Source organism: Lissotriton helveticus, chromosome 5_1 (genome assembly GCF_964261635.1).
Source record: "Lissotriton helveticus chromosome 5_1, aLisHel1.1, whole genome shotgun sequence".
Taxonomy (NCBI): domain Eukaryota; kingdom Metazoa; phylum Chordata; class Amphibia; order Caudata; family Salamandridae; genus Lissotriton; species Lissotriton helveticus.
The window spans coordinates 44,417,861-44,445,692 of record NC_136065.1 but is presented as its reverse complement, the minus strand read 5'-3'; the positions used below and the strand labels follow the sequence as shown (position 1 = coordinate 44,445,692).

The window sequence follows — 27,832 nt, the reverse complement described above, 5'->3', positions numbered from 1 at the left end:
TTTTACAGGATGGCGCTGATGTATTCCCTGGCAGTGTTTGTCGCCATGGTTCTTGCGGCTCGTGGACAGAACGCCACATGCGGGCCTTGCGGGGCATCAGGTAGGAAGCCACCTTGCATGTTTCTTCTACTCTGGGAGGCGGTGAGCAATGTATGGGATAAGAAAATAAAGGCGGTCCAGGCAGGCCTCACTCATCTCAGAATTACTCATTTTACAAATAAATACAGGTGATAAATGAGTAACAGCTTGTACTATAGAGCTGAGTCCATCGATATCCAGAGCATTGCCAAAGACCACATGAACATTGTCAAATGTGAAAAAGTCTGCTTTAATGCGACAGATGAGCGGATTTCACTGAAACAACCCTTGGCATTATGCCGTACGAACTAGCATTGGACCCTGTCCACACTTGTCTTTAAGACAACCTACCCATCCACTCCCCCTCCCAAATAACCCATATCACGTCTTCATTCCCAACTTCATGCATTCGACCATCACTGCGCATGCTCAAACTGTTGCCTTCCTCTTGCCTTCCAACTCCCTTCTCTCTCAAATGGATCTCAAACTCACCAATTTTCTTAAAATAATTTGAAAAGTTGTAAAAACCCAAATGACACCTGAACAAACTCCGCGTTTTTCTGCTCTCCCCAAACCTTAGCAAGGGAAGTGCAACAACTCTTTCCTAGCACCATGCGACTGAAGCAGATAGAGTTCCATACCAAAAACAGTCAGATGCACACCATCATCCCTAAAAAAGTGAAGAATCTCATACCTAATGCCAGGATGCTCCAGCAGGAAAACCCCTTTAACTCTGCAAACCCTGGTCATTTCCCTATTAAACTTCCTCAGTGCTTTGTCAATAGCCCCTGGTTTCTTGGTGCCTCTCCACTCCCTATGGGGCAAAAGCTCAGTCCAAACAACCTTTTTATTCCCATAAGGTCCTCTTTTGTACATTTCAATAGGGCCAAACCTTTCCTGTTCATGAGACTATTCTCTCCTAAATGTAAAACTAGCAAATGTAGGCAAGCAGGTGCTCTCCTCATCAGTTCTAACTTTCATAGGGCTTTGTGCCAATACATTACACCTTTACCGAACCTTTTTTTTTGCACCGTCAGGTTATCAAACCCCAGTTGCTTCCCAAATTTCTATCATTCGGAAATGATGGACTGTCCATTTTATGAAGGAATGCCCTAAATCATGACAGGTCCTGCAATGCATCCTGCAACAAACAAAAACATTACTCTTAAAGCCACCATTCTGCAGTGTCCATCCCAAATGTACAGACCTCTTATAACAGTCTGACCTTCACCTCCCCAAACGCTGACTCTCGGCAGCAGACCAACCCCGGACTTCCGCTGCTGTCACCAAACCAATACAAAATAAGTGAGTACCAAGTTAACCACATTGCAAACAACGCCTTTCTCATTACTCCCAGAACTTGCGATGCCAAGTTATCAAGCTGAAAAACCTCCCTTTGTCTGCTCCCCCCTCAAAAAAACTACTCCCACCCACACAGAGGGCAAATCTTCTCATATGTGTAGCTCTGTAAATTGGCACATTTTACTCTACCAGAGTGATCAGTCTTCCGCCTGGGGGACCACACCTGAACCCCTCCCTCCAAAACCTAATGTCTTCCCCCTGAAGTCCCTCTTTCCACTTCAAACCCCAAAAAACAACCACACCATGACCACAGAGAACAATAAAAACTCCTGTGCATCCACACACCTCCGGAAGCATCCTCAATAATCCCTTAAAAATGCACACCATCTCTGCACTCTGTCTCTTCATCCGCTTTCCTGCACTCAGGCCTCTAATATATTATTTCCAATCTCACCTGTTGACTGTGTATTATAGACGGTTTGTTCAGAACTATGGGACAATAGTGCCCCCTGACAGAACTCACCTATAAAAAGCAGCCCAAGAAAGTCAATTGGACCCCAGAGTGTCAGAAGGCCTTTGACGCTCTATGTTTAGCCCCAGTGTTACTGCCCCCCTCGACAACAGAAAGGAATTTATAGTTTAGGCAGATGCTTAAGAACAAGTTTGGTGCAGTGTTGGCACAAGTAAATGAAATGGGCCTATGTCAGCCACTGGAGTCAAGCTATCCAGGCTGAATGAAGGCTGATAGCCAGAAACCGGTCCTTGGATGCTTGATTCCGGTCTGGGAAAGACAGGGCTTGGCAGTTCGGACTGGACTTTTCCCATGAGGCAAAGGGTCAGAGCTGATTTCCATATAGCCAGTGTCTAACCCAGGGTGGTGTGGAGTGAAAAAAACAATGGATTTAGGCCCAGATCCTTGTACTGGGGTGAATGTATGACATTGTTCTACATTCTGTCCATCAACTGTGTTTTTTGTAATTTTCACCCCGAGTGGGCTGGGTATGCTCAGACGTGAGTCCCAGGCTCTCCACACCACTGGAGTCAAGCTATCCAGGCTGAATGAAGGCTGATAGCCAGAAACCGGTCCTTGGATGCTTGATTCCGGTCTGGGAAAGACAGGGCTTGGCAGTTCGGACTGGACTTTTCCCATGAGGCAGAGGGTCAGAGCTGATTTGCATATAGCCAGTGTCTAACCCAGGGTGGTGTGGAGTGAAAAAAACGATGGATTTAGGCCCAGATCCTTGTACTGGGGTGAATGTATGACATTGTTCTACATTCTGTCCATCAACTGTGTTTTTTGTAATTTTCACCCCGAGTGGGCTGGGTATGCTCAGACGTGAGTCCCAGGCTCTCCACACCACTGGAGTCAAGCTATCCAGGCTGAATGAAGGCTGATAGCCAGAAACCGGTCCTTGGATGCTTGATTCCGGTCTGGGAAAGACAGGGCTTGGCAGTTCGGACTGGACTTTTCCCATGAGGCAAAGGGTCAGAGCTGATTTGCATATAGCCAGTGTCTAACCCAGGGTGGTGTGGAGTGAAAAAAACGATGGATTTAGGCCCAGATCCTTGTACTGGGGTGAATGTATGACATTGTTCTACATTCTGTCCATCAACTGTGTTTTTTGTAATTTTCACCCCGAGTGGGCTGGGTATGCTCAGACGTGAGTCCCAGGCTCTCCACACCACTGGAGTCAAGCTATCCAGGCTGAATGAAGGCTGATAGCCAGAAACCGGTCCTTGGATGCTTGATTCCGGTCTGGGAAAGACAGGGCTTGGCAGTTCGGACTGGACTTTTCCCATGAGGCAAAGGGTCAGAGCTGATTTGCATATAGCCAGTGTCTAACCCAGGGTGGTGTGGAGTGAAAAAAACGATGGATTTAGGCCCAGATCCTTGTACTGGGGTGAATGTATGACATTGTTCTACATTCTGTCCATCAACTGTGTTTTTTGTAATTTTCACCCCGAGTGGGCTGGGTATGCTCAGACGTGAGTCCCAGGCTCTCCACACCACTGGAGTCAAGCTATCCAGGCTGAATGAAGGCTGATAGCCAGAAACCGGTCCTTGGATGCTTGATTCCGGTCTGGGAAAGACAGGGCTTGGCAGTTCGGACTGGACTTTTCCCATGAGGCAAAGGGTCAGAGCTGATTTGCATATAGCCAGTGTCTAACCCAGGGTGGTGTGGAGTGAAAAAAACGATGGATTTAGGCCCAGATCCTTGTACTGGGGTGAATGTATGACATTGTTCTACATTCTGTCCATCAACTGTGTTTTTTGTAATTTTCACCCAGAGTGGGCTGGGCATGCTCAGACGTGAGTCCCAGGCTCTCCACACCACTGGAGTCAAGCTATCCAGACTGAATGAAGGCTGATAGCCAGAAACCGGTCCTTGGATGCTTGATTCCGGTCTGGGAAAGACAGGGCTTGGCAGTTCGGACTGGACTTTTCCCATGAGGCAAAGGGTCAGAGCTGATTTGCATATAGCCAGTGTCTAAACCAGGTTGGTGTGGAGTGAAAAAAACGATGGATTTAGGCCCAGATCCTTGTACTGGGGTGAATGTATGACATTGTTCTACATTCAGTCCATCAACTGTGTTTTTTGTAATTCATCAGCAGGCAACGTCTCCCTAGAGAAAACAGATATGGAAGCCTATGCTGTGGTCTGGTCCCTGATGAAGCTGAGGCCAAACCTGTTTGGCACTCACTTCCGTGTTCAAACTGAACACAGACCTCTCAGATGTCTCATGCAGAAGAGGGAGAAAATCCTAAACTGTTGAGGTGGACAATTTCACTGCAGGGGATCGAGTTCACAGTGGTACACAGACCTGGGACTGACGTGTCAAAGCAGGTGAACTCTGCATGTTTTTCCACTCAGCTGATAAGGGCTCCCAGAGTGTAGATTAGTTACCCATCACCTTTCATTTGAGGGATCTGTGTGAGAAAGTCATCCTTTTTCCCCTGATCACCCCCAATGTTTGACTGACACTGGTGGTAACTGACTCTGATGGTGCCCTTGGCTTTGCTAACCAGACCCAGGGCCAGTGCTCTGGTTAAATGGTATATGGTAATTAGGTGTAATTACAATTGGTACTGACAGACTATTTGTAAGTCTCTAGTATATAATAGGGCATGTAGGTTTAGAGGCCCAGTAGATTTAAAGCACTTAAGTGTGTACTGTTAAGGTACCTACTGTCATTTTAAAAGCCATTGCTGCCTCGAAGGCTGCTTTAAAAATAACATTATATGCAAATGTAACTTTGAAATTATAAAAGTACTTCCTGTGACTCAAACGACCTTATTTTTATATTTGAGTCTCCCCGGAAGGTTTCCCATAGGTGCCCTAGTGGAGGGTGCCTTGTAACTATGAGCATGGACATTATAAAAGATATTTTATATGCCCCGATGACAGAAAATCTGCTAAATTCAGTTTTCCCTATTGTAGTGAATTAGCTTGACAGGCTAACATGGGAATACTTTATTAAAGTATAAATATATCCTGGAGTTAGCTACAAATCTATTTCAAAGTATCAAAAGGACAGTTACGATAAATCTAACAACTTGCCACTGTTAGATTTGTAACTATTACACAAAATAAGTTATGTAACTTTCTTTTCTGTGAGCCAAAATCCAGCCTTCCAGCAGCCCTCTCCTAATTGGCCAGCTTTACCAGGCTGAGCCAAGCTGTCTTAATGAGGTGTCAAGCAGCCTGACTAGGGACAAAGGACATCCTGTGAGAGGAGATCTGCAGTTGCAGAGCTAAAGGCAGAATGGGGTAGAGAAGCCAAACTGCCCTTCAAAGGATGAAGGGCAGTTTAAGATAGCACAAGCTCACCCCCACTACCTGCACCCCCAGCGAGACAGGAGCCCCAATAATTGGATTAGCAGAGGGGCTGGAAGGAAAGTGTTAAACAAACGTAGCCACACCAGACCAGTGGGTTGGCTAAGCCAGCTCTAACCCTTCAGGAGAGAGTTTCTCCATTTTGGATTTTGCAAGAATATTGTTTTCTGGGACAATAAAATGGCACACTTTGGAGGAAGTGGTCATACCTGAGGGTGGCACCCTGCATGTCATTGGTCAAGGGTGTCCCCCTGCTTGGCTCTTAGAAACACTGGATAAATATGGGGGAGCTGCACAGCAACTGAGATCCTTATCTGAAGAAGGGCTGCCCTGCTAAACCTTTTGGAGGAAGTAGTCATACCTAATGTGGCACTCTGGATGCCATTAGTCAGGGGTGCTCCCCTGCTTGATGCCCAGGGACACTGGATAAATATGGGGGAGCTGCAAGGCAACTGAGATCCCTGCCTGAAAGAAACATGAAGAAAAAGGGATGCCCTGCTGAACCCCTGGCCTGCACCAGGAGGACTGCATTCACAAGGACTGCACCTGCTGCACACTTTGGGCTCTAGCAGAAGAAGGACTTTGCCTGACTCTAAAAGCGTAAGGCGTGAACTCCCAGAAAGCAACAGGTGAAAAGAGGTCCTTCTGTATCACCACCACCAAGAAGAACCCAGATGGACAGCATCTAGTGGATTTTAAAGGTGTTGGCCAGGTGGATTGTGGGAAACGTAGTCCCAATATCCCAAGGAGAAACTCAGAGCTTCAGGAACCTTGAGTTGGTGTTGTGGACCCTTTTGAACTGAAGAAAGATTTTATGGAAGAAGATCTAGAAGTTTGAGCAACTTTTATAAAAAACTCAATGAGTTGACTGACCCATTGTTGAGAGTCAAGCCGCCGTTGTCGAACTGCTATCCAGCCTGAATTTCAGGTACGTCCGGCTGAAAGACCCGGAGCTCTTGACATCTACAAGACTTCCAGAATTTCTACAGAGGCCTCGAGCTGAAGCAAGCCGCCGTGGTACACTTGAAACCAGGCCCAAAGAGGTGCCTCGCTCATTGACAAGAGAAAAGCTCCAGAAATGATTAAGTGCAAAAGTAAAAACTTGACAGAGACCTCCTACTCAGTGTAGCTGACCTGTGCTCCATAGCGGTGGACCTCAACTTTGCATTTGTCCCAGTCAAGCGCGATCAGATGTCTCAAGCTGTTGCAATTTGTTTTTAGGCACTAGAAAACATTTAAACACTAAACATGTATCTCTCTGTTTCCCCACATTGGATTTTGTTTGTTTGGGTGCCATTTTAAACTTACACATATTTCCTATTTTTATAAATTGGTTTTGGATTTTTATTATGTGTTGGATCTTACACATTTAATGTATTAGTCTTTTTAAATGCTTTAAACACCTGTCTCCTAAGTTGAGCCTGCATGCTCGTAACAACTACCAAGGGGTGAGCAAGAGAATAATTTATTGAGACCTTGACAACGATAATGTAGGGCACAATATTTTTGCATCATAATATTTGTTTTCATTTTTATTGTATCTGATATTTTGTCCAAACACCCCATATTCTGAACTGCACACTGGTGATAATAAGCTGAGGCCTGGAAGGCCCAGGAAATCTAAATAATAATGTCTCAGACATGGCTCAGTAGTAGTAGACCATCCAGCACTTACGTCGCTAAGGGTGCTGTCCATTCTCCAGTAGTTATTATGCTGGTATTATTATGCACTTCATTCATTCTTACCTTGCATACTGAAGTAGGCTAACTGTTTTTTGGAATCCTGAAGAACATATACACACTAACACAAAGACAATCACAGTTCATAAGCACAACAATGATCTCTTTGCACTGTTACTCAAACATGTCTAAGGAGTACCTGAATATCACAAGAGGTACTTTAGGGCTCACTAAAGGTCGCTGACTTGATGCCTTCAGCAAGAGTTCACCTCCTGCTTCCCGTAAACACACTGAAGGGAAAACAGCTCTCCTCTAATGTCGCATTAGTGGATATAGAGCCAACCAATAACTATCACAACTGGCTCTTATCAGACTGAGTAGCAGGTGAGAACAAGGTTCTGGGCACTAACTAGCATGATTGACTATATCCAAAGTCAAGGTGCTATTAGGCGGAGTTCCAAACTACCCCTGTCCCAACCGGTCTTCACCATCGGACAGAAATCAGACCCTCCCTCAATGGAATCATCAACTCGACGTTCAGCTTCGCTGCCTTCCCGGAAACCTGGAAGCACACCGAAGGTAAAGCACTTCTGAAGAAACCCACAGCGGGCCAGTCTGACCTCAAGAACTACTGCCCCATATCAATCCTCCCCTTCCCAGCCAAGGTACTGGAGAAAGCAGTCAACCGCCAGTTTACAGTCTACCTGGAATCCAACCACTTGCTTGACCCCTGCCAATCCGGCTACCCGCTCAAACCACAGCACAGAAACCGCCCTTATAGCTGCCATGGACTACGTCAGAGCCATCCTTGACTGCGGTGAGTCTGCAGCCCTGATCCTCCTCGACCTGTCACCTGCCTTTGACACAGTCTCCCACCACCTCCTCATCCAAAGACTTTACCACATTGGCATCTAAGCAACACCTTCAAGAAGCTATCCTCTTTTCTCACCGGACACACTTAGAGAATTTGTCTCCCGCCGTACACCTCTGATCCCAAGAGCATCATCTGCGGCCTACCCCAGGGCTCCTGACTTAGCCCCACACTGTTCAACATCTACATGACTCTGCTGGCACCCATCGTTCACAGCCACGTTTTCAACATCATCTCTTGCGCTTTATCACCCAGCTTATACTCTCCCTCACTAAAGACACGGACACCACCATGGCGAACTTCCAGAACGCCATGACCGACACCGCCAACTGGATGAGAGCCAACTGCCTCCAACGCAACACTGACAAAACCAAAGTTCTACTCTTCGGAACACCCCTCACTAAGGGATGGTGGCCTGCAGCACCCTACCCCACCTTCCACACCCGCAACCTCAGAATCATCCTCGACAACGAATTCTCCATGAGACGACAGGTCAACTCGGTTGCTTCCACCTGCTTCAGCACCCTCAGACAGATTGCGACGCTGCCCGGTGGCAGTGGGCTAGCGCGCAGTAGCTGAGGAGCAGTGTTTTGTTTGGCTGAGTTTTTAACTCCCCCCCTGCTGATTGCGAGCTGTGGGGGCTCCCCTGGAATCCCAGTTTTAAAAATCGCCACAACTATAACGCTGTAACTAACTTTATTTCAAAGTTGACAGGCTCTTACCTGCTTTTCTTTTCAGGGGCACGGCGGCCGGCTGAGGGCTGATCGCTGGGGCGGGCTCTCGGCAGCCGCGGGCGCCATTTTGGGTCGGGTTGAGTGCCGATCAGGATCTGGGCACACCCCCCTAGTCCCTCCTCTATTTAGGAGTGAGTTCTTTTTCCTCCCAGTGATTGCGACGCTGCCCGGTGGCAGTGGGCTAGCGCGCAGTAGCTGAGGAGCAGTGTTTTGTTTGGCTGAGTTTTTAACTCCCCCCCTGCTGATTGCGAGCTGTGGGGGCTCCCCTGGAATCCCAGTTTTAAAAATCGCCACAACTATAACGCTGTAACTAACTTTATTTCAAAGTTGACAGGCTCTTACCTGCTTTTCTTTTCAGGGGCACGGCGGCCGGCTGAGGGCTGATCGCTGGGGCGGGCTCTCGGCAGCCGCGGGCGCCATTTTGGGTCGGGTTGAGTGCCGATCAGGATCTGGGCACACCCCCCTAGTCCCTCCTCTATTTAGGAGTGAGTTCTTTTTCCTCCCAGTGATTGCGACGCTGCCCGGTGGCAGTGGGCTAGCGCGCAGTAGCTGAGGAGCAGTGTTTTGTTTGGCTGAGTTTTTAACTCCCCCCTGCTGATTGCGAGCTGTGGGGGCTCCCCTGGAATCCCAGTTTTAAAAATCGCCACAACTATAACGCTGTAACTAACTTTATTTCAAAGTTGACAGGCTCTTACCTGCTTTTCTTTTCAGGGGCACGGCGGCCGGCTGAGGGCTGATCGCTGGGGCGGGCTCTCGGCAGCCGCGGGCGCCATTTTGGGTCGGGTTGAGTGCCGATCAGGATCTGGGCACACCCCCCTAGTCCCTCCTCTATTTAAACGCCCACTATGTGTCAGCGCAGCGGCCGAGCGCAGCGGGCGCGACGCAGGTGCGCCGGAGTTGCGCCTGAGTTAAGCCCGTCTGCGCCCGTCCGCGGCCGGACGTGGCACGGGGCACGTCACTCTGCCTCCCTCCTTAAATATTCCCGTTCTTCCCTTATTGAGTGCCATGACCACGCACTCCCTCCCCCCGAGTCCTCCCCCAGGCTTGCCTCACTGGGCTTGCTTACGGCCAGACAAACGTTTCCAGAGATTACTCCCCCTCTGGTCATTGCCAGGCCATCAGTCCCGGGGCCCAGGCCCTGTACACTTTCGCTGGCAAGGGCCCAAAAGTCTGCCTTGTCAGTAATGTACCTTAACACCCGGTCCTTGGTTAGCCACCAGTTAGATATCTTCCACCTTCTGGGGTCGGAACAGCCGGACATCCTGTTTCTGACTGAGACTTGGCTCACGGATGACTCATCCCCCGATATTCTGGCGGCTATCCCCCCGGGCTACTATATTCTGCAAGCAAATCGTCCCTCGGGTAAAGCTGGTGGTGGTGTCGCAGCCATCATTAGGCATCCAATCCGCTTCTCCCCAGTGGCCACTACTAGTATTCCCATGACTGACTGCCTGGTGGTCAGACTGGAGCAGCCAGGGTCATCCCTCATATGTGCCCTGGTTTACCGCCCCCCCCAATCTATGCCCAGTTTCTCGGCGAGGTTTGGTGACCTTATCTCCCAGCTCACCATCAACAATACTAATGTTCTAGTCCTGGGAGACTTTAATTACTGGCCTTCGGATGCCTATGAAACCCCATGCTCCTTGGCCTTTTCGGATCTTATGTTAGGTTTAAACTGCACCCAGCACATACATTCACCTACTCACGTGAAGGGTCACATTCTGGACCAGGTTTGGACTTCCGGCCTGAACATTTCCACGCCCCTTATTCTCCCCTGCCTTTGGTCAGATCATTTTTTAATCACCTTCACTCTAGCTATGCCCCTTCCTGTAACCAATGTGCGAGAAACCAATTTCTTAGCTCGCAATTGGAACAGAGCTGACTTGAACACATTCACTTCCCTTCTTAGCACATCCGCTCCGCCCAGCGCAGGATCTTTTGTTTCTATTGACTCTCAAACACAGGGTCTGACCCACTGGCTCACTTCTGCCGCTAACTCCGTGGCACCTTTGAAACCAGTTAGAGCAAGGCGCTGTCATGACGCCCAAAGGTGGTTCACGGAGGACCTTAAAGCCCAAAAACTTGGGCTCCGACAGGCAGAACGGCGTTGTTGTCGGGGCTACTCCCCTGAGTCCAAACAGATATTCTCCTCTTTGCTTAGAGAGTATAAGTCAGCCATAGCCTTGGCTAAATCTCTCTATTTTTCCAGCAGAATCTTGGATTCATCCAACAAATCCAAAGATATATTTTCAATCGTTGAGGAGCTGTCCAATCCAGCGAGAGTCACTATTGCACCTCTCCCCTCTCAGTCTCTATGTGACTCCTTGAACCAATTTTTCGTGGAGAAAATTATCAAGATTAAAGACAGTATTCCTGTCCAAGCACCGCTAGCCCCTCCTCTGTCTGCTGCCTTTTGCCACTATTCCAATACCCATATCTTAACTCAGATCCCCCCCATTTCGAAAGATAATTTTCTTGCCCTTTTGCACAAAGTCTCTTCTGGTTCACCCAGCGACTGTTGCCCCCCCTCGGCCCTTCGGGAAGCTTTCACCGCTTGCCCTGAACCCCCCCTGGCCCTTCTGAACAACTCTCTTGCCGCGGGGGAGGTTCCTTGCTCCTTTAAGCAGGCCGAGGTGGTTGCCATTTTGAAGAAACCCTCGGCAGATCCCGCCATCATGAGCAACTTTCGCCCCATATCCCTCCTTCCTTTTCTCCGTAAAGTCCTGGAGTCACATGTAACCCAAACTTTCAGCTCTTTTGTTGAGGAATCGTGCTTTTTGGACCCCCAGCAGGCCGGGTTCAGACCTGCGCATTCCACAGAGGCGGTCATCCTCTCTGTGATGGAGGAATTGCGCAGAGGGGCCGACGCTAACATCTGTCAGGCCCTGGTTCTCCTGGATTTGTCGGCCGCCTTTGACACGGTCGACCATGCCATCTTGGTCGACCGTGTCAAGGGGGCCGGCATCCAGGGTACCGCCCTGGACTGGGTTCAGTCTTTTCTGACCAACCGCCAGCAAGCAGTCAGACTGTCCCAGTTCTCTGCCACTCAGGTCGGGCTGACCTGCGGTGTCCCGCAGGGTTCCTCTTTGTCCCCTCTTCTTTTTAATTTATATTTGGCTCCCCTAATCCGCTCCCTCCGTGGGTTGAGTGTCACCGCGTTCAATTACGCGGATGACATTCAACTGGTCTTCACTATTGATTCCTCGGATGAATCAATCTCCACTTTTCAAACCACGCTTTGTTTTATTAGTAATTGGATGAGCTCAAACCATCTGAAGCTCAACCCCGACAAGACCGAGCTGGTTCTTGTCGGGGGACCCTCCAACCCTTGGCAACCTTCTTTCTGGCCGGCCAGTCTGGGCAGTCCCCCTTGCCCAGTCAATTCAGCCAAAAGCCTGGGAGTCATCATTAGTAGCGATCTTTCTATGATGCCCCAGATCAGCGCAGTAGTGTCCTCTAGCCACTTTCAGCTCAGGAAAATCCGTAAAATCTCTCGCCTACTTACCACCGAGGCTCTTACCTTGGCTCTGCTTGCGTTGGTCATCTCCAGACTCGACTACGTAAACGCACTGTATGTAGGCATTCCTGACTATCAAATCAAGAGACTCCAGTTGATCCAAAATCAGGCCGCCCGCCTGATTTACCGCCAACCTAGAGATCAACATGTTCGCCCTCTCTTAAAAAGTCTCCATTGGCTTCCGGTCTCTGCTCGCTGTAAGTTCAAGCTAGGCTGCATCATCTCTAAAGCCCTAGCAGGTCACGGCCCCTTCTTCATTTCTTCTCTTCTCCACCCGTATGTTCCTCTTCGTAACCTCCGGTCATCCCAGATGGCCCTGCTATCAGTTCCGAGATTCAAGAAGAAGAAACATGGCGGCCTCAGGTTTTCTCTCTTGGCTCCCTCTTTTTGGAACACCCTTCCCCTTTCTCTGAGGTTGCCCTCCCCATACACCAAGTTCAGATCCCTCCTCAAGACTTTCCTCTTTATTGAGGCCTACAATTAGTTCTTCCCCTCACGTTTCTTTCACTGCTTCCTCAGCACAAGCGCCAAGAAACCTTAAGGTGTTAGCTGCGCTTTATAAATTTCTTTAACATAACATAAAATAACAAAGTCTTCAGATGGATCCCAACCGACACCAGAAGAACCTTCACTTAAGACCTCATCACCAGTCAACTTGATTATCGGCACGCCCTCTATGCAGGTACCACCACACTCCTACTCAAGCTCCTTCAAACAATCCAGAATGCAGCAGCAAGAATGATCCTGGACCTGTCCAGCTGACCCCACATCACCCCCACCTCCGTAGCCTGCACTGGCTCCCTGTCAAGAGGAGATGCCACTTCAAGCTGCTCACATACGCCTTCACAGCCCTACACAACATGGGACCAGAATACCTGGACAACCGCCTCATCTTTCACCAACCCACCAGACACCTGCGGTCTGCCTCCCTGGCCCTCCCACTGTCCCCCGCATCCATTGTACCCAAGCCGGGGGATGCTCCTTCTCCCACCTCACAGCCAAAACCTGGAACTACCTCCCCTTCCACCTCCGAACCTCTACCTTTCTCGCCAAATTCAGGAGTGCACTCAAGACCTGGCTGTTGAAGTAGCTCCACCTCACGCAGCGCCTGGATACCCATCGGGGTGATCAGCACACTTTACAAGAACTGACTTATTGATTGATTGATTGATTGATTGATAGATTTTCCTGTCATCCTCCTTCCGCCCACCTTTCTCCTATTCCTCTAAATTGTCAGATGTCTGCTGTGGGCCTACACAACAGTTAAAGACTACATTCCGAGAAATCTGATTGGCCGTTCTGCTTTTGACACTTGAATGGGTGCACTGATTTTAATTGTAATTGTTCATGCATCCCTTTTCAAAGTTGAAAGTGTTATATCCTGTTTATTTAAGTATATGTATCCCAGTTTACCTACCTCCCTGCTGATCAGCCAGTGTGAGTGTTGAGCGTGGAATGTTGGTGTGCCTGTGATGCGTGGAATGCCTGGGTGCCTGTGATGCGTGGAATGCCTGGGTGCCTGTGATGCTTGGAATGCCTGGGTGCCTGTGATGCTTGGAATGCTTGGGTGCCTGTGATGCTTGGAATGCCTGGGAGCCTGTGATGCGTGGAATGCCTGGGTGCCTGTGATGAGTGGAATGCTTGGGTGCCTGTGATGCGTGGAATGCCTGGGTGCCTGTGATGCTTGGAATGCTTGGGTGCCTGTGATGCTTGGAATGCCTGGGAGCCTGTGATGCGTGGAATGCCTGGGTGCCTGTGATGAGTGGAATGCTTGGGTGCCTGTGATGCGTGGAATGCCTGGGTGCCTGTGATGCTTGGAATGCCTGGGTGCCTGTGATGCTTGGAATGCCTGGGTTCCTGTGATGCGTGGAATGCTTGGGTGCCTGTGATGCGTGGAATGCCTGGGTGCCTGTGATGCTTGGAATGCTTGGGTGCCTGTGATGCTTGGAATGCCTGGGTGCCTGTGATGCTTGGAATGCTTGGGTGCCTGTGATGCCTGGAATGCCTGGGTGCCTGTGATGCTTGGAATGCTTGGGTGCCTGTGATGCTTGGAATGGTTGGGTGCCTGTGATGCTTGGAATGCCTGGGTTCCTGTGATGCTTGGAATGCTTGGGTGCCTGTGATGCTTGGAATGGTTGGGTGCCTGTGATGCTTGGAATGCCTGGGTTCCTGTGATGCTTGGAATGCTTGGGTGCCTGTGATGCTTGGAATGGTTGGGTGCCTGTGATGCTTGGAATGCCTGGGTGCCTGTGATGCTTGGAATGCCTGGGTGCCTGTGATGCTTGGAATGCCTGGGTTCCTGTGATGCATGGAATGCTTGGGTGCCTGTGATGCGTGGAATGCCTGGGTGCCTGTGATGCTTGGAATGCTTGGGTGCCTGTGATGCTTGGAATGCCTGGGTGCCTGTGATGCTTGGAATGCTTGGGTGCCTGTGATGCCTGGAATGCCTGGGTGCCTGTGATGCTTGGAATGGTTGGGTGCCTGTGATGCTTGGAATGCTTGGGTGCCTGTGATGCTTGGAATGCCTGGGTGCCTGTGATGCTTGGAATGCTTGGGTGCCTGTGATGCTTGGAATGCTTGGGTGCCTGTGATGCTTGGAATGCTTGGGTGCCTGTGATGCTTGGAATGCTTGGGTGCCTGTGATGCTTGGAATGCTTGGGAGCCTGTGATGCTTGGAATGCTTGGGTGCCTGTGATGCTTGGAATGCTTGGGTGCCTGTGATGCTTGGAATGCCTGGGTGCCTGTGATGCTTGGAATGCCTGGGTGCCTGTGATGCTTGGAATGCTTGGGTGCCTGTGATGCTTGGAATGCCTGGGTGCCTGTGATGCTTGGAATGCTTGGGTGCCTGTGATGCTTGGAATGCTTGGGTTCCTGCGATGCTTGGAATGCTTGGGTGCCTGTGATGCTTGGAGTGCTTGGGTGCCTGTGATGCTTGGAATGCCTGGGTGCCTGTGATGCTTGGAATGCTTGGGTTCCTGCGATGCTTGGAATGCTTGGGTGCCTGTGATGCTTGGAATGCTTGGGTGCCTGTGATGCTTGGAATGCCTGGGTGCCTGTGATGCTTGGAATGCTTGGGTTCCTGCGATGCTTGGAATGCTTGGAATGCTTGGGTGCCTGTGATGCTTGGAATGCTTGGGTTCCTGCGATGCTTGGAATGCTTGGGTGCCTGTGATGCTTGGAGTGCTTGGGTGCCTGTGATGCTTGGAATGCTTGGGTGCCTGTGATGCTTGGAATGCTTGGGTTCCTGAGATGCTTGGAATGCTTGGGTGCCTGTGATGCTTGGAATGCCTGGGTGCCTGTGATGCTTGGAATGCCTGGGTGCCTGTGATGCTTGGAATGCTTGGGTGCCTGTGATGCTTGGAATGCCTGGGTGCCTGTGATGCTTGGAATGCTTGGGTTCCTGCGATGCTTGGAATGCTTGGGTGCCTGTGATGCTTGGAATGCTTGGGTTCCTGCGATGCTTGGAATGCTTGGGTGCCTGTGATGCTTGGAGTGCTTGGGTGCCTGTGATGCTTGGAATGCCTGGGTGCCTGTGATGCTTGGAATGCTTGGGTTCCTGCGATGCTTGGAATGCTTGGGTGCCTGTGATGCTTGGAATGCTTGGGTGCCTGTGATGCTTGGAATGCCTGGGTGCCTGTGATGCTTGGAATGCTTGGGTTCCTGCGATGCTTGGAATGCTTGGGTGCCTGTGATGCTTGGAATGCTTGGGTTCCTGCGATGCTTGGAATGCTTGGGTGCCTGTGATGCTTGGAGTGCTTGGGTGCCTGTGATGCTTGGAATGCCTGGGTGCCTGTGATGCTTGGAATGCTTGGGTTCCTGCGATGCTTGGAATGCTTGGGTGCCTGTGATGCGTGGAATGCCTGGGTGCCTGTGATGCTTGGAATGCTTGGGTGCCTGTGATGCTTGGAATGCCTGGGTGCCTGTGATGCTTGGAATGCCTGGGTTCCTGTGATGCTTGAAATGCCTGGGTGCCTGTGATGCATGGAATGCTTGGGTGCCTGTGATGCTTGGAATGGTTGGGTGCCTGTGATGCTTGGAATGCTTGGGTGCCTGTGATGCTTGGAATGCCTGGGTGCCTGTGATGCTTGGAATGCTTGGGTGCCTGTGATGCCTGGAATGCCTGGGTGCCTGTGACGCTTGGAATGCTTGGGTGCCTGTGATGCTTGGAATGCTTGGGTGCCTGTGATGCTTGGAATGCCTGGGTGCCTGTGATGCTTGGAATGCTTGGGTGCCTGTGATGCTTGGAATGCTTGGGTGCCTGTGATGCTTGGAATGCTTGGGTGCCTGTGATGCTTGGAATGCTTGGGTGCCTGTGATGCTTGGAATGCTTGGGAGCCTGTGATGCTTGGAATGCTTGGGTGCCTGTGATGCTTGGAATGCTTGGGTGCCTGTGATGCTTGGAATGCCTGGGTGCCTGTGATGCTTGGAATGCCTGGGTGCCTGTGATGCTTGGAATGCTTGGGTGCCTGTGATGCTTGGAATGCCTGGGTGCCTGTGATGCTTGGAATGCTTGGGTGCCTGTGATGCTTGGAATGCTTGGGTTCCTGCGATGCTTGGAATGCTTGGGTGCCTGCGATGCTTGGAGTGCTTGGGTGCCTGTGATGCTTGGAATGCCTGGGTGCCTGTGATGCTTGGAATGCTTGGGTTCCTGCGATGCTTGGAATGCTTGGGTGCCTGTGATGCTTGGAATGCTTGGGTGCCTGTGATGCTTGGAATGCCTGGGTGCCTGTGATGCTTGGAATGCTTGGGTTCCTGCGATGCTTGGAATGCTTGGGTGCCTGTGATGCTTGGAATGCTTGGGTTCCTGCGATGCTTGGAATGCTTGGGTGCCTGTGATGCTTGGAGTGCTTGGGTGCCTGTGATGCTTGGAATGCTTGGGTGCCTGTGATGCTTGGAATGCTTGGGTTCCTGCGATGCTTGGAATGCTTGGGTGCCTGTGATGCTTGGAATGCCTGGGTGCCTGTGATGCTTGGAATGCCTGGGTGCCTGTGATGCTTGGAATGCTTGGGTGCCTGTGATGCTTGGAATGCCTGGGTGCCTGTGATGCTTGGAATGCTTGGGTTCCTGCGATGCTTGGAATGCTTGGGTGCCTGTGATGCTTGGAATGCTTGGGTTCCTGCGATGCTTGGAATGCTTGGGTGCCTGTGATGCTTGGAGTGCTTGGGTGCCTGTGATGCTTGGAATGCCTGGGTGCCTGTGATGCTTGGAATGCTTGGGTTCCTGCGATGCTTGGAATGCTTGGGTGCCTGTGATGCTTGGAATGCTTGGGTGCCTGTGATGCTTGGAATGCCTGGGTGCCTGTGATGCTTGGAATGCTTGGGTTCCTGCGATGCTTGGAATGCTTGGGTGCCTGTGATGCTTGGAATGCTTGGGTTCCTGCGATGCTTGGAATGCTTGGGTGCCTGTGATGCTTGGAGTGCTTGGGTGCCTGTGATGCTTGGAATGCCTGGGTGCCTGTGATGCTTGGAATGCTTGGGTTCCTGCGATGCTTGGAATGCTTGGGTGCCTGCGATGCGTGGAATGCCTGGGTGCCTGTGATGCTTGGAATGCTTGGGTGCCTGTGATGCTTGGAATGCCTGGGTGCCTGTGATGCTTGGAATGCCTGGGTTCCTGTGATGCTTGGAATGCTTGGGTGCCTGTGATGCTTGGAGTGCTTGGGTGCCTGTGATGCTTGGAATGCCTGGGTGCCTGTGATGCTTGGAATGCTTGGGTTCCTGCGATGCTTGGAATGCTTGGGTGCCTGTGATGCTTGGAATGCTTGGGTGCCTGTGATGCTTGGAATGCCTGGGTGCCTGTGATGCTTGGAATGCTTGGGTTCCTGCGATGCTTGGAATGCTTGGGTGCCTGTGATGCTTGGAATGCTTGGGTTCCTGCGATGCTTGGAATGCTTGGGTGCCTGTGATGCTTGGAGTGCTTGGGTGCCTGTGATGCTTGGAATGCTTGGGTGTCTGTGATGCTTGGAATGCTTGGGTTCCTGCGATGCTTGGAATGCTTGGGTGCCTGTGATGCTTGGAATGCCTGGGTGCCTGTGATGCTTGGAATGCCTGGGTGCCTGTGATGCTTGGAATGCTTGGGTGCCTGTGATGCTTGGAATGCCTGGGTGCCTGTGATGCTTGGAATGCTTGGGTTCCTGCGATGCTTGGAATGCTTGGGTGCCTGTGATGCTTGGAATGCTTGGGTTCCTGCGATGCTTGGAATGCTTGGGTGCCTGTGATGCTTGGAGTGCTTGGGTGCCTGTGATGCTTGGAATGCCTGGGTGCCTGTGATGCTTGGAATGCTTGGGTTCCTGCGATGCTTGGAATGCTTGGGTGCCTGTGATGCTTGGAATGCTTGGGTGCCTGTGATGCTTGGAATGCCTGGGTGCCTGTGATGCTTGGAATGCTTGGGTTCCTGCGATGCTTGGAATGCTTGGGTGCCTGTGATGCTTGGAATGCTTGGGTTCCTGCGATGCTTGGAATGCTTGGGTGCCTGTGATGCTTGGAGTGCTTGGGTGCCTGTGATGCTTGGAATGCTTGGGTGCCTGTGATGCTTGGAATGCTTGGGTTCCTGCGATGCTTGGAATGCTTGGGTGCCTGTGATGCTTGGAATGCCTGGGTGCCTGTGATGCTTGGAATGCCTGGGTGCCTGTGATGCTTGGAATGCTTGGGTGCCTGTGATGCTTGGAATGCCTGGGTGCCTGTGATGCTTGGAATGCTTGGGTTCCTGCGATGCTTGGAATGCTTGGGTGCCTGCGATGCTTGGAATGCTTGGGTTCCTGCGATGCTTGGAATGCTTGGGTGCCTGTGATGCTTGGAGTGCTTGGGTGCCTGTGATGCTTGGAATGCCTGGGTGCCTGTGATGCTTGGAATGCTTGGGTTCCTGCGATGCTTGGAATGCTTGGGTGCCTGTGATGCTTGGAATGCTTGGGTGCCTGTGATGCTTGGAATGCCTGGGTGCCTGTGATGCTTGGAATGCTTGGGTTCCTGCGATGCTTGGAATGCTTGGGTGCCTGTGATGCTTGGAATGCTTGGGTTCCTGCGATGCTTGGAATGCTTGGGTGCCTGTGATGCTTGGAGTGCTTGGGTGCCTGTGATGCTTGGAATGCCTGGGTGCCTGTGATGCTTGGAATGCTTGGGTTCCTGCGATGCTTGGAATGCTTGGGTGCCTGCGATGCGTGGAATGCCTGGGTGCCTGTGATGCTTGGAATGCTTGGGTGCCTGTGATGCTTGGAATGCCTGGGTGCCTGTGATGCTTGGAATGCCTGGGTTCCTGTGATGCTTGGAATGCTTGGCTGCCTGTGATGCTTGGAATGCTTGGGTTCCTGCGATGCTTGGAATGCTTGGGTGCCTGTGATGCTTGGAATGCCTGGGTGCCTGTGATGCTTGGAATGCCTGGGTGCCTGTGATGCTTGGAATGCTTGGGTGCCTGTGATGCTTGGAATGCCTGGGTGCCTGTGATGCTTGGAATGCTTGGGTTCCTGCGATGCTTGGAATGCTTGGGTGCCTGTGATGCTTGGAATGCTTGGGTTCCTGCGATGCTTGGAATGCTTGGGTGCCTGTGATGCTTGGAGTGCTTGGGTGCCTGTGATGCTTGGAATGCCTGGGTGCCTGTGATGCTTGGAATGCTTGGGTTCCTGCGATGCTTGGAATGCTTGGGTGCCTGTGATGCTTGGAATGCTTGGGTTCCTGCGATGCTTGGAATGCTTGGGTGCCTGTGATGCTTGGAATGCTTGGGTTCCTGCGATGCTTGGAATGCTTGGGTGCCTGTGATGCTTGGAGTGCTTGGGTGCCTGTGATGCTTGGAATGCCTGGGTGCCTGTGATGCTTGGAATGCCTGGGTGCCTGTGATGCTTGGAATGCCTGGGTGCCTGTGATGCTTGGAATGCTTGGGTTCCTGCGATGCTTGGAATGCTTGGGTGCCTGCGATGCTTGGAATGCTTGGGTGCCTGTGATGCTTGGAATGCTTGGGTTCCTGCGATGCTTGGAATGCTTGGGTGCCTGCGATGCTTGGAATGCCTGGGTGCCTGTGATGCTTGGAATGCCTGGGTGCCTGTGATGCTTGGAATGCTTGGGTGCCTGTGATGCTTGGAATGCTTGGGTGCCTGTGATGCGTGGAATGCTTGGGTTCCTGCGATGCTTGGAATGCTTGGGTGCCTGTGATGCTTGGAATGCCTGGGTGCCTGTGATGCTTGGAATGCCTGGGTGCCTGTGATGCTTGGAATGCTTGGGTGCCTGTGATGCTTGGAATGCTTGGGTGCCTGCGATGCTTGGAATGCTTGGGTGCCTGCGATGCTTGGAATGCCTGGGTGCCTGTGATGCTTGGAATGCCTGGGTGCCTGTGATGCTTGGAATGCTTCGGTGCCTGTGATGCGTGGAATGCTTGGGTTCCTGTGCGGATGAGTGGGGACAGTTGGAGAGGGGCTGAGCAGCAGGGAGGCTGCTCCTGGGGGGGCTGTAGTATGAGGATTACCAGGCTGAAGGGCAGATGTACATGGAAACCAACTTATTGTACTTGAATGCCATCCTGCAACTTTATCCTAATAAAGAAACACTTAAAATACAACTTGGCTACGTCTGGTAAGATACAAGAGAAAGCTTAGCCACATGTGTTAGGTCTATTCACCTGGATGTGAGGCCGGAGTTATTTTACTAACCAATGAGCGGCATCACCTATAATCTGTACAAATGCACGATTAGGTAAGATGACATTTATTTACAAAAGTATGAGAAGTATAAACCATCTCTCCTCTTACAGATGGCTCCCGTGGGTTCATGTGCACCCCGAGGGGGGTCTCCTTGCAGCTGGACATCGGCCAGTACTGGAGCTCGACGTCCGAGGGGTTCGTGGGTCAGCTGGAGAGGAACAGCAGCACCTGGCTGCAGGTGTGCGTCGTGAACGGGGGGAAGGTGGACATCACCGACTACCAGGACGCGTATCTATGTCTGCGCCCAGGACCCGCGGATCAAGCCATCAGGGCAGTCAAAAACAAGACGTCTCCCGACTGCGACTTTGAGCTCGAGTATAAAGGTCAAAGGGTGTCTCTGAGGGCTTCCAATGGGCTGTATTTGGCCAGAGTTGCCCGCTCAAACTCAATACAACACTTAGAGGCAGCAAAACAATCAATTGATGTCTTTTCCTCTTTCTGCCTGGTGGGGGCCGATGCCTAAGGCTCTCTCTGTTGCTGGGAGAAGAATATGACGTGTGCTGATTATATGAGGTTGTATTCGACAGCCTTCAGCCACATTCATTGTAACCACTGCAAAAGGCAACAGAGAACCTGAGATGAAAAATGTGAATTGCGCTTTAAATTGCGTTGTAGCGTAGAATCCATCACTGACACTGGCAAAAAAATCTATGCAACTGCAAAAAACAAATCAGATTTTGAAAACAAAAGAAAATAAAGTGTCCATGCTTGACTCTGGATTTATTGTTTGTATGATACATATGTTCATGTGTTTGATTGTTCCTGTATTCCCGTACCTTGCATATTTCAGTCCAGTACAGCATACAGTCTACACTTGTGTCCTTATTTGAAGTGAATGTGACACATTTATGTACCTACATAGTACATATATCTTCAGGGTACTTAGATGAGGAGTTAGCTATAGTATATCTACACTTCCCTATACACACTTCATTTGTCCCTTGATTTTCTTGCACCAAAAGGCTGTTGTGGTCAATATTCAATAGTACACATGTGCCTGGATGAGCTCACAATCCAACCATGAGTCAGGAAAGGGCCCAGGAGCAGGCTGCATAGACACCATTAGACTGTGTTAGTACTTGAGCCATCAGAGTTTCAGGCATCCTAGCCTTGATTGAAACGCTGCTTATCATGTCACTGACATGACTACAATGAGATACTGCCTTCATGATGTAAATATGGAATGTCTAAAATTAGCACGCTAAATCAATCAATCAATAGGGGAATTGTGAAGCGCGCTACTCACCCGCGAGGGTCTCAAGGCGCTGGGGGTGGGGAGTGCAGGTCCGAGTCACCTGAAGAGCCAGGTCTACACACTGGTTATGAAATGTCAATACAATTTATGTTTTAAATCAGAATTCACAAACTTTTGTAACTCACAAGAGAAACATGCTCAGCATATCATTAGCAGGACAGGACAGACCATTCACCCTCATGCAAGGACAACAACAGTTTGGACCTACTACAGAAAATATGGACAAACTACCAAAGTCAGGCCCAGCAGGTCCCCTCCCTGAAAAGTATGTCTGTCCATAAGAGAGCCACCCTGCTGGCCAAGCCCATGCCTATCCTAACAGGGACACACTCTGGCCTGCATGGCATGACAGACAATGGTTTCCAAACATTGACAATGGACACACTCATCATCAAGTTGCAAAAGCACAAATAAATGCCTACAGCCAGATGGACAATCAAGAATGATACATTATGTGAAGGACCCCACAGACATCAATAGTACTGTTGGACATTTATGCAATTCTATTGTAAACAGGAGATTGTGGGGGTGATCCGGAGTACTAATGCACTGGTAGTTTTCAAAAAAGCCAACTAGAAACCTTTTAAGTAGGACAAATGTTGAGACATTTACCCCTAGATTCATCAAAGTCCCGTTTTGCGAGTGTGTAATAGCGATTATTAAGGAATCGCTATTACAGACTCGCAAAACGGGATTCATGTACAAATCTCAGTTTTTTTTGCGAGTCCTACAGCTTCCTTATTTGCGATTAGCTAATTGCTAATCGCAAATAAGGAATAACTCCCCATTCATCCCTATGGGCCTAAAGGCCCATAGGGATGAATGGGAAGACATATCAATGTGCGAATCGCTATTAGCGATTGGCATTTTGAGTTTGCGATTTCAAGGCTGCAGGGGTGTCCAAAGGACACCCTGTTGCACCCCTGAAATGACATTGGACGCTGGTGTTACGCACACACATGTCCCAAGGACATGTGTGTGTGTAACATACAACTTAGAAAAATGCACTTAAGTGCATTTTAGTTTCCGCTATTTACCACGAGGTTTGACTTCGCGGTAAATAGCATCCCAGATTTGCGAATTCGCAATTTTTATATGTTTCATGAATTGCATTTAAGGAATCTCAAATAGAGATTCCTTAAATGCAATTCCTCGCACAATTGCGAATTCTATAATAGCGATTATTGCATTTGGGATGATGAATCCATAATGCAATAATTTTGCGAGCCGATTTTCGTTTCATGAATCTGGCCGTAAATGTGTTACAAAGAGAAAAACTAAAATACAATTACCCAAATAGTCATCATATACATTATCAATTTCTACTGAAAGTCTTGAAATGGGACTTTTAGAGTAATCGGAGTTGAAAGCAGTGCAGTGCAAAACTAAGGGGAAACACTTACACACAGTTGGTTGGGTTGTGTAGGATACTTAACAATCAGTCTGAATCTCCAGAAAATTTGCAAAAATATGTTGCAGAAAAAGAGCTTTTATATGAAAACTGCACCAGATATGTGATAGAGCCTAGACCCATATAAACATTCCCAATAACTCTGACAACCTTTTTACCTGCTTCAGAGGTAAGAGGGAGAAAACATTCACCATTTAAATTTCATACAGTGTAACCAATTTCGCTACATATTAACTCACTCAACCAATTCAAGGATTTTAGTTACAAATTCAAAAACAAATTGATATAAACCAATCTCAGCATTATGGTATAGAAATACATAACAAACAAAGGTGGCATTCACAAGGACTTATCTCCAATTGATCTCCACCTTAAAGCATCAAAAGTGGAGATATATCTAACACCACATTCACCACCTGGTGCAAACTGCAGACATTGCCAGTATTCCCGCTCTAACTGCCCCAAAATTTATCTCCATGGTGGACACCACCAAATAACCCTAATGAGATGCAGAGTAGACGTTCCCGTGCAAAAACACATGAAAAACCACAACAACACTTTCACAACGAACTGCCAGATCTGCGATGCGAACCAAACACAGACGATAAGCCGCGGTAGCAACAGGGAATTAATACTTGCTGGTGTTAAGCAGGCTGACTACCTGCAGCATAAAAGGAAGACCAGCCAAGAGCCAAACCTGAAAACCCACAGATGCCATGGAGACAATGATCATGCACCGTGGATACCCATGAGGGCCACAACACCGACCGCAACCACCCCAGGCCTGCCACCACCCCCAGGACCCGTCCGACCCCACCCCCGGGAACACCACAGAGGCAGCGTACACAAAGACAGCGGACCCACCTGAAACGCATCTGCCATCCAGACCCAACACCAGAGGAGGACAATGCCCACTATAGGCCCAAAAGGACAACCATCCCCCGCATCCTGACCCACATCCCCCACCTGCTGACAGTACCAACCCAGCGGACAACCAACATCCCTCCGCAGATAAAGCTGCCGGCTGTGCAGCACATGCCGGCCTCTGGTACCATCCAACCTACGACTGCCAGAGTTGGATGAGTTACACAGCCAGCCCTATCCAAGGTCATCACACCTGTCCTGGATGACAACATCAGCCTGGTACCCCAGCACCCCCACGTCACCCACACTGAGCAGGAGAAGCTAGAGACCAAGCAAGGCCCCTAGGTCATAGCTGGATTCCCTCCTGTTTCAGGGAAAATCAACTGCACACATCTACCCCTCGTGCTCCCTGCCCACACTGCACACAACTACCACAACAGAAAGCACACGCTTACCATTAATATGCAGGCAATAGTGGACCGCCCGGCACAATGTCATGGCCAACTCCCCAGGCAGAATGCATGATATTCACATCACCCGACAGTTCATTATCCCCCAGCGCTCCAAGGATGACACACATGGAAATGCAGTGCCCTTTGGTAAGTCCAAAATAAACACACCACACACCTCCGGCCCGCAGTCATCCAACTCACAACACTGCCAATGGGCACGCAGCGCAACTACATTCAACATGACATACAACTTGCCAACCCACCAGGCACGACAACACAACTTTATTGAGAATCCGGCCTTGCCATGCCCACAACCCAGCCACGTGGTAAAAAAGGGGGTGGTGATGGACGGAGCACCTGAACCAATCAAACAATCACACCCAGTCAAAAGATCTGGGTTTAATCCATCACGTTCTTTAGCCCACTCTGCCACCCCAGTTCAGACATGGCCATATGCAAATCAGTCTGACCCTGTGCCTCATGGGAACAGTCCAGCCCAAACTGCCAAGCCATGCCTTCCCTGGACCGGAAACAAGCTTCCTAGGACCGGTTTCTGGCCTTCCAGCCGTCTTCAGCCAGGCTTGCTTGAATCCAGTGGCAAAGTGAGCAAGGGACTGACGTCTGAGCCTACCCTGCCAAACTTATGGCGAACAAAGCGGTACAAAAGGGGGTGGTGATGGACGCAGCATCTGAACCAATCAAACACTCACACCCAGTCAAAAGATCTGGGTTTAATCCATCACCTTTCTTTAGCCCACTCTGCCACCCCAGTTCAGACATGGCCATATGCTAATCAGTTTGACCCTGTGCCTCATGGGAACAGTCCAGCCCGAACTGCCAAGCCATGCCTCCCCTGGACCGGAAACAAGCTTCCTAGGACCGGATTCTGGTATTCCAGCCGTCTTCAGCCAGGCTTGCTTGAATCCAGTGGCAAAGTGAGCAAGGACTCACGTCTGAGCATACCCTGCCAAACTTATGGCGAACAAAGCGGTACAAAAGGGGGTGGTGATGGACGCAGCATCTGAACTAATCAAACACTCACACCCAGTCAAAAGATCTGGGTTTAATCCATCACCGTTCTTTAGCCCACTCTGCCACCCCAGTTCAGACATGGCCATATGCAAATCAGTTTGACCCTGTGCCTCATGGGAACAGTCCAGCCCGAACTGCCAAGCCATGCCTTCCCTGGACTGGAAACAAGCTTCCTAGGACTGGTTTCTGGCATTCCAGCCGTCTTCAGCCAGGCTTGCTTGAATCCAGTGGCAAAGTGAGCAAGGGACTCACGTCTGAGCATACCCTGCCAAACTTATGGCAAACAAAGCGGTACAAAAGGGGGTGGTGATGGACGCAGCATCTGAACTAATCAAACACTCACACCCAGTCAAAAGATCTGGGTTTAATCCATCACCGTTCTTTAGCCCACTCTGCCACCCCAGTTCAGACATGGCCATATGCAAATCAGTTTGACCCTGTGCCTCATGGGAACAGTCCAGCCCGAACTGCCAAGCCATGCCTTCACAACCCAGCCGCGGCATGGCACCACAGACACACAATAGCAAGATGTGAGGAGAGGCATTGAGCAGGCATGTGCAAGAGCGGCAAGTGACTAAGGAATGTGAACCTACCCAATGTCAGGTGTGGCGTGGAGGTGCCGGACAGACCCCAGAGTGCAAAACACGGAAATGGCCATGTGGAGATAAACTACTGGTGCATAGAGTGTCGTGGCCTATGAACGCTACCATGTCCCCACAGGCTGTTGGGCAGAACGCAGAAATGTCGCACACATTCTGACCCCCCTGCATGCGTGTGCATAGTGTGTTGGACCTGAGTACACAAGGCCTGTGTAGAGTTGTGAACACAAAGCCCGTTGCACTGGTCGTGGTTCTCATATGGTTTGTACAACGCGTGTGCTAGGGCGGAGCCTCTCTCAGCCCACTACGAGTCTTGTGCCGAGCTCGGTGGGCCATTGTCCCAGTGCGCCTGCTGCACCCCGGGCAGCTGGTCCACAGACTTGTCATGCCTGCCCTAGCGCACCAACGAGACTCCGCTCACCTGCCTACACCGGTGTGTGTCAAAGAGGGCCCACCACGTGCCAGTGGAAGCTCCAAGCATCAGTCCCGCGACTTCTGCAGCCTCCACAGACAATCGCTGGTCCCCCCTGCGCTGGCCCACATTACTCCTTTCTCATTGACATACACCACCGGCGTCCTCTTTGGCCCAGTAGGTCCCACATGTGGAACTGTGTCCTGAGTCCTTAATGGCAGTGACCCCAAGTCCGTGGCAGTGGCCACAGCACCAGACTCCCTTCAATCAGTGAGGCATCATTTCATATGGCAGGCCTACGACACGTGGTGCCACTAACCCTTTTCAACGCAAGCCGTTGACACTTGGTGCCACTAACCCTAGTTCAACGCAAGTCGGCGACACGTGGTGCCATTAACCCTGTTTAAGCAAAAACAACAATGATGGACAGAATGTGGATCAATGTCACACATTCACCCCAGTCAAAAGATCTGGGCCCAAATCCATCGTTTTTCCACTCCACACCACCCTGTGTTAGACAATGGCGATATGCAAATCAGCGCTGACCCTGTGCCCCATGGGAACAGTCCAGTCCGAACTACAAAAGCCATGTCCTTCCCAGAACGGAAACAAGCATCCGAGGACCGGCCCGGTTTCGAGGTAACACCTCTCATCAGCCCGGCTAGCTTGCTTCCAGTGGTGTGGAGTGCCTGGGACTCACGTCTGAGCATCCCCAGTACACTTAGAGCGGTTACTGCAAAAACAACAATGATGGACAGAATGTGGATCAATGTCACACATTCACCCCAGTCAAAAGATCTGGGCCCAAATCCATCGTTTTTCCACTCCACACCACCCTGGGTTAGACAATGGCGATATGCAAATCAGCGCTGACCCTGTGCCCCATGGGAACAGTCCAGTCCGAACTACAAAAGCCATGTCCTTCCCAGAACGGAAACAAGCATCCGAGGACCGGCCCGGTTTCGAGGTAACACCTCTCATCAGCCCGGCTAGCTTGCTTCCAGTGGTGTGGAGTGCCTGGGACTCACGTCTGAGCATCCCCAGGTACACTTAGAGCGGTTACTGCAAAAACAACAATGATGGACTAAATGTGGATCAATGTCACA

The 27,832-nt window shown here is 50.4% G+C and overlaps 1 protein-coding gene across 1 annotated transcript in view; it reads left to right on the top strand.

Annotated features, from left to right (window-relative positions):
- The window catches only part of LOC144754112 (uncharacterized), a 37,337-nt gene extending 15,919 nt beyond the window's left edge, over positions 1-21,418 (top strand). The window contains exons 2-3 of the mRNA XM_078641679.1: positions 9-100; positions 20,752-21,418. Of these exons, the coding sequence (XP_078497805.1) occupies positions 10-100; positions 20,752-21,164 (504 nt within the window). The 5' untranslated portion in view covers position 9 and the 3' untranslated portion in view covers positions 21,165-21,418. The remainder of the gene's footprint in view (positions 1-8; positions 101-20,751) is intronic.
- Positions 21,419-27,832: the final 6,414 nt, after the last annotated feature.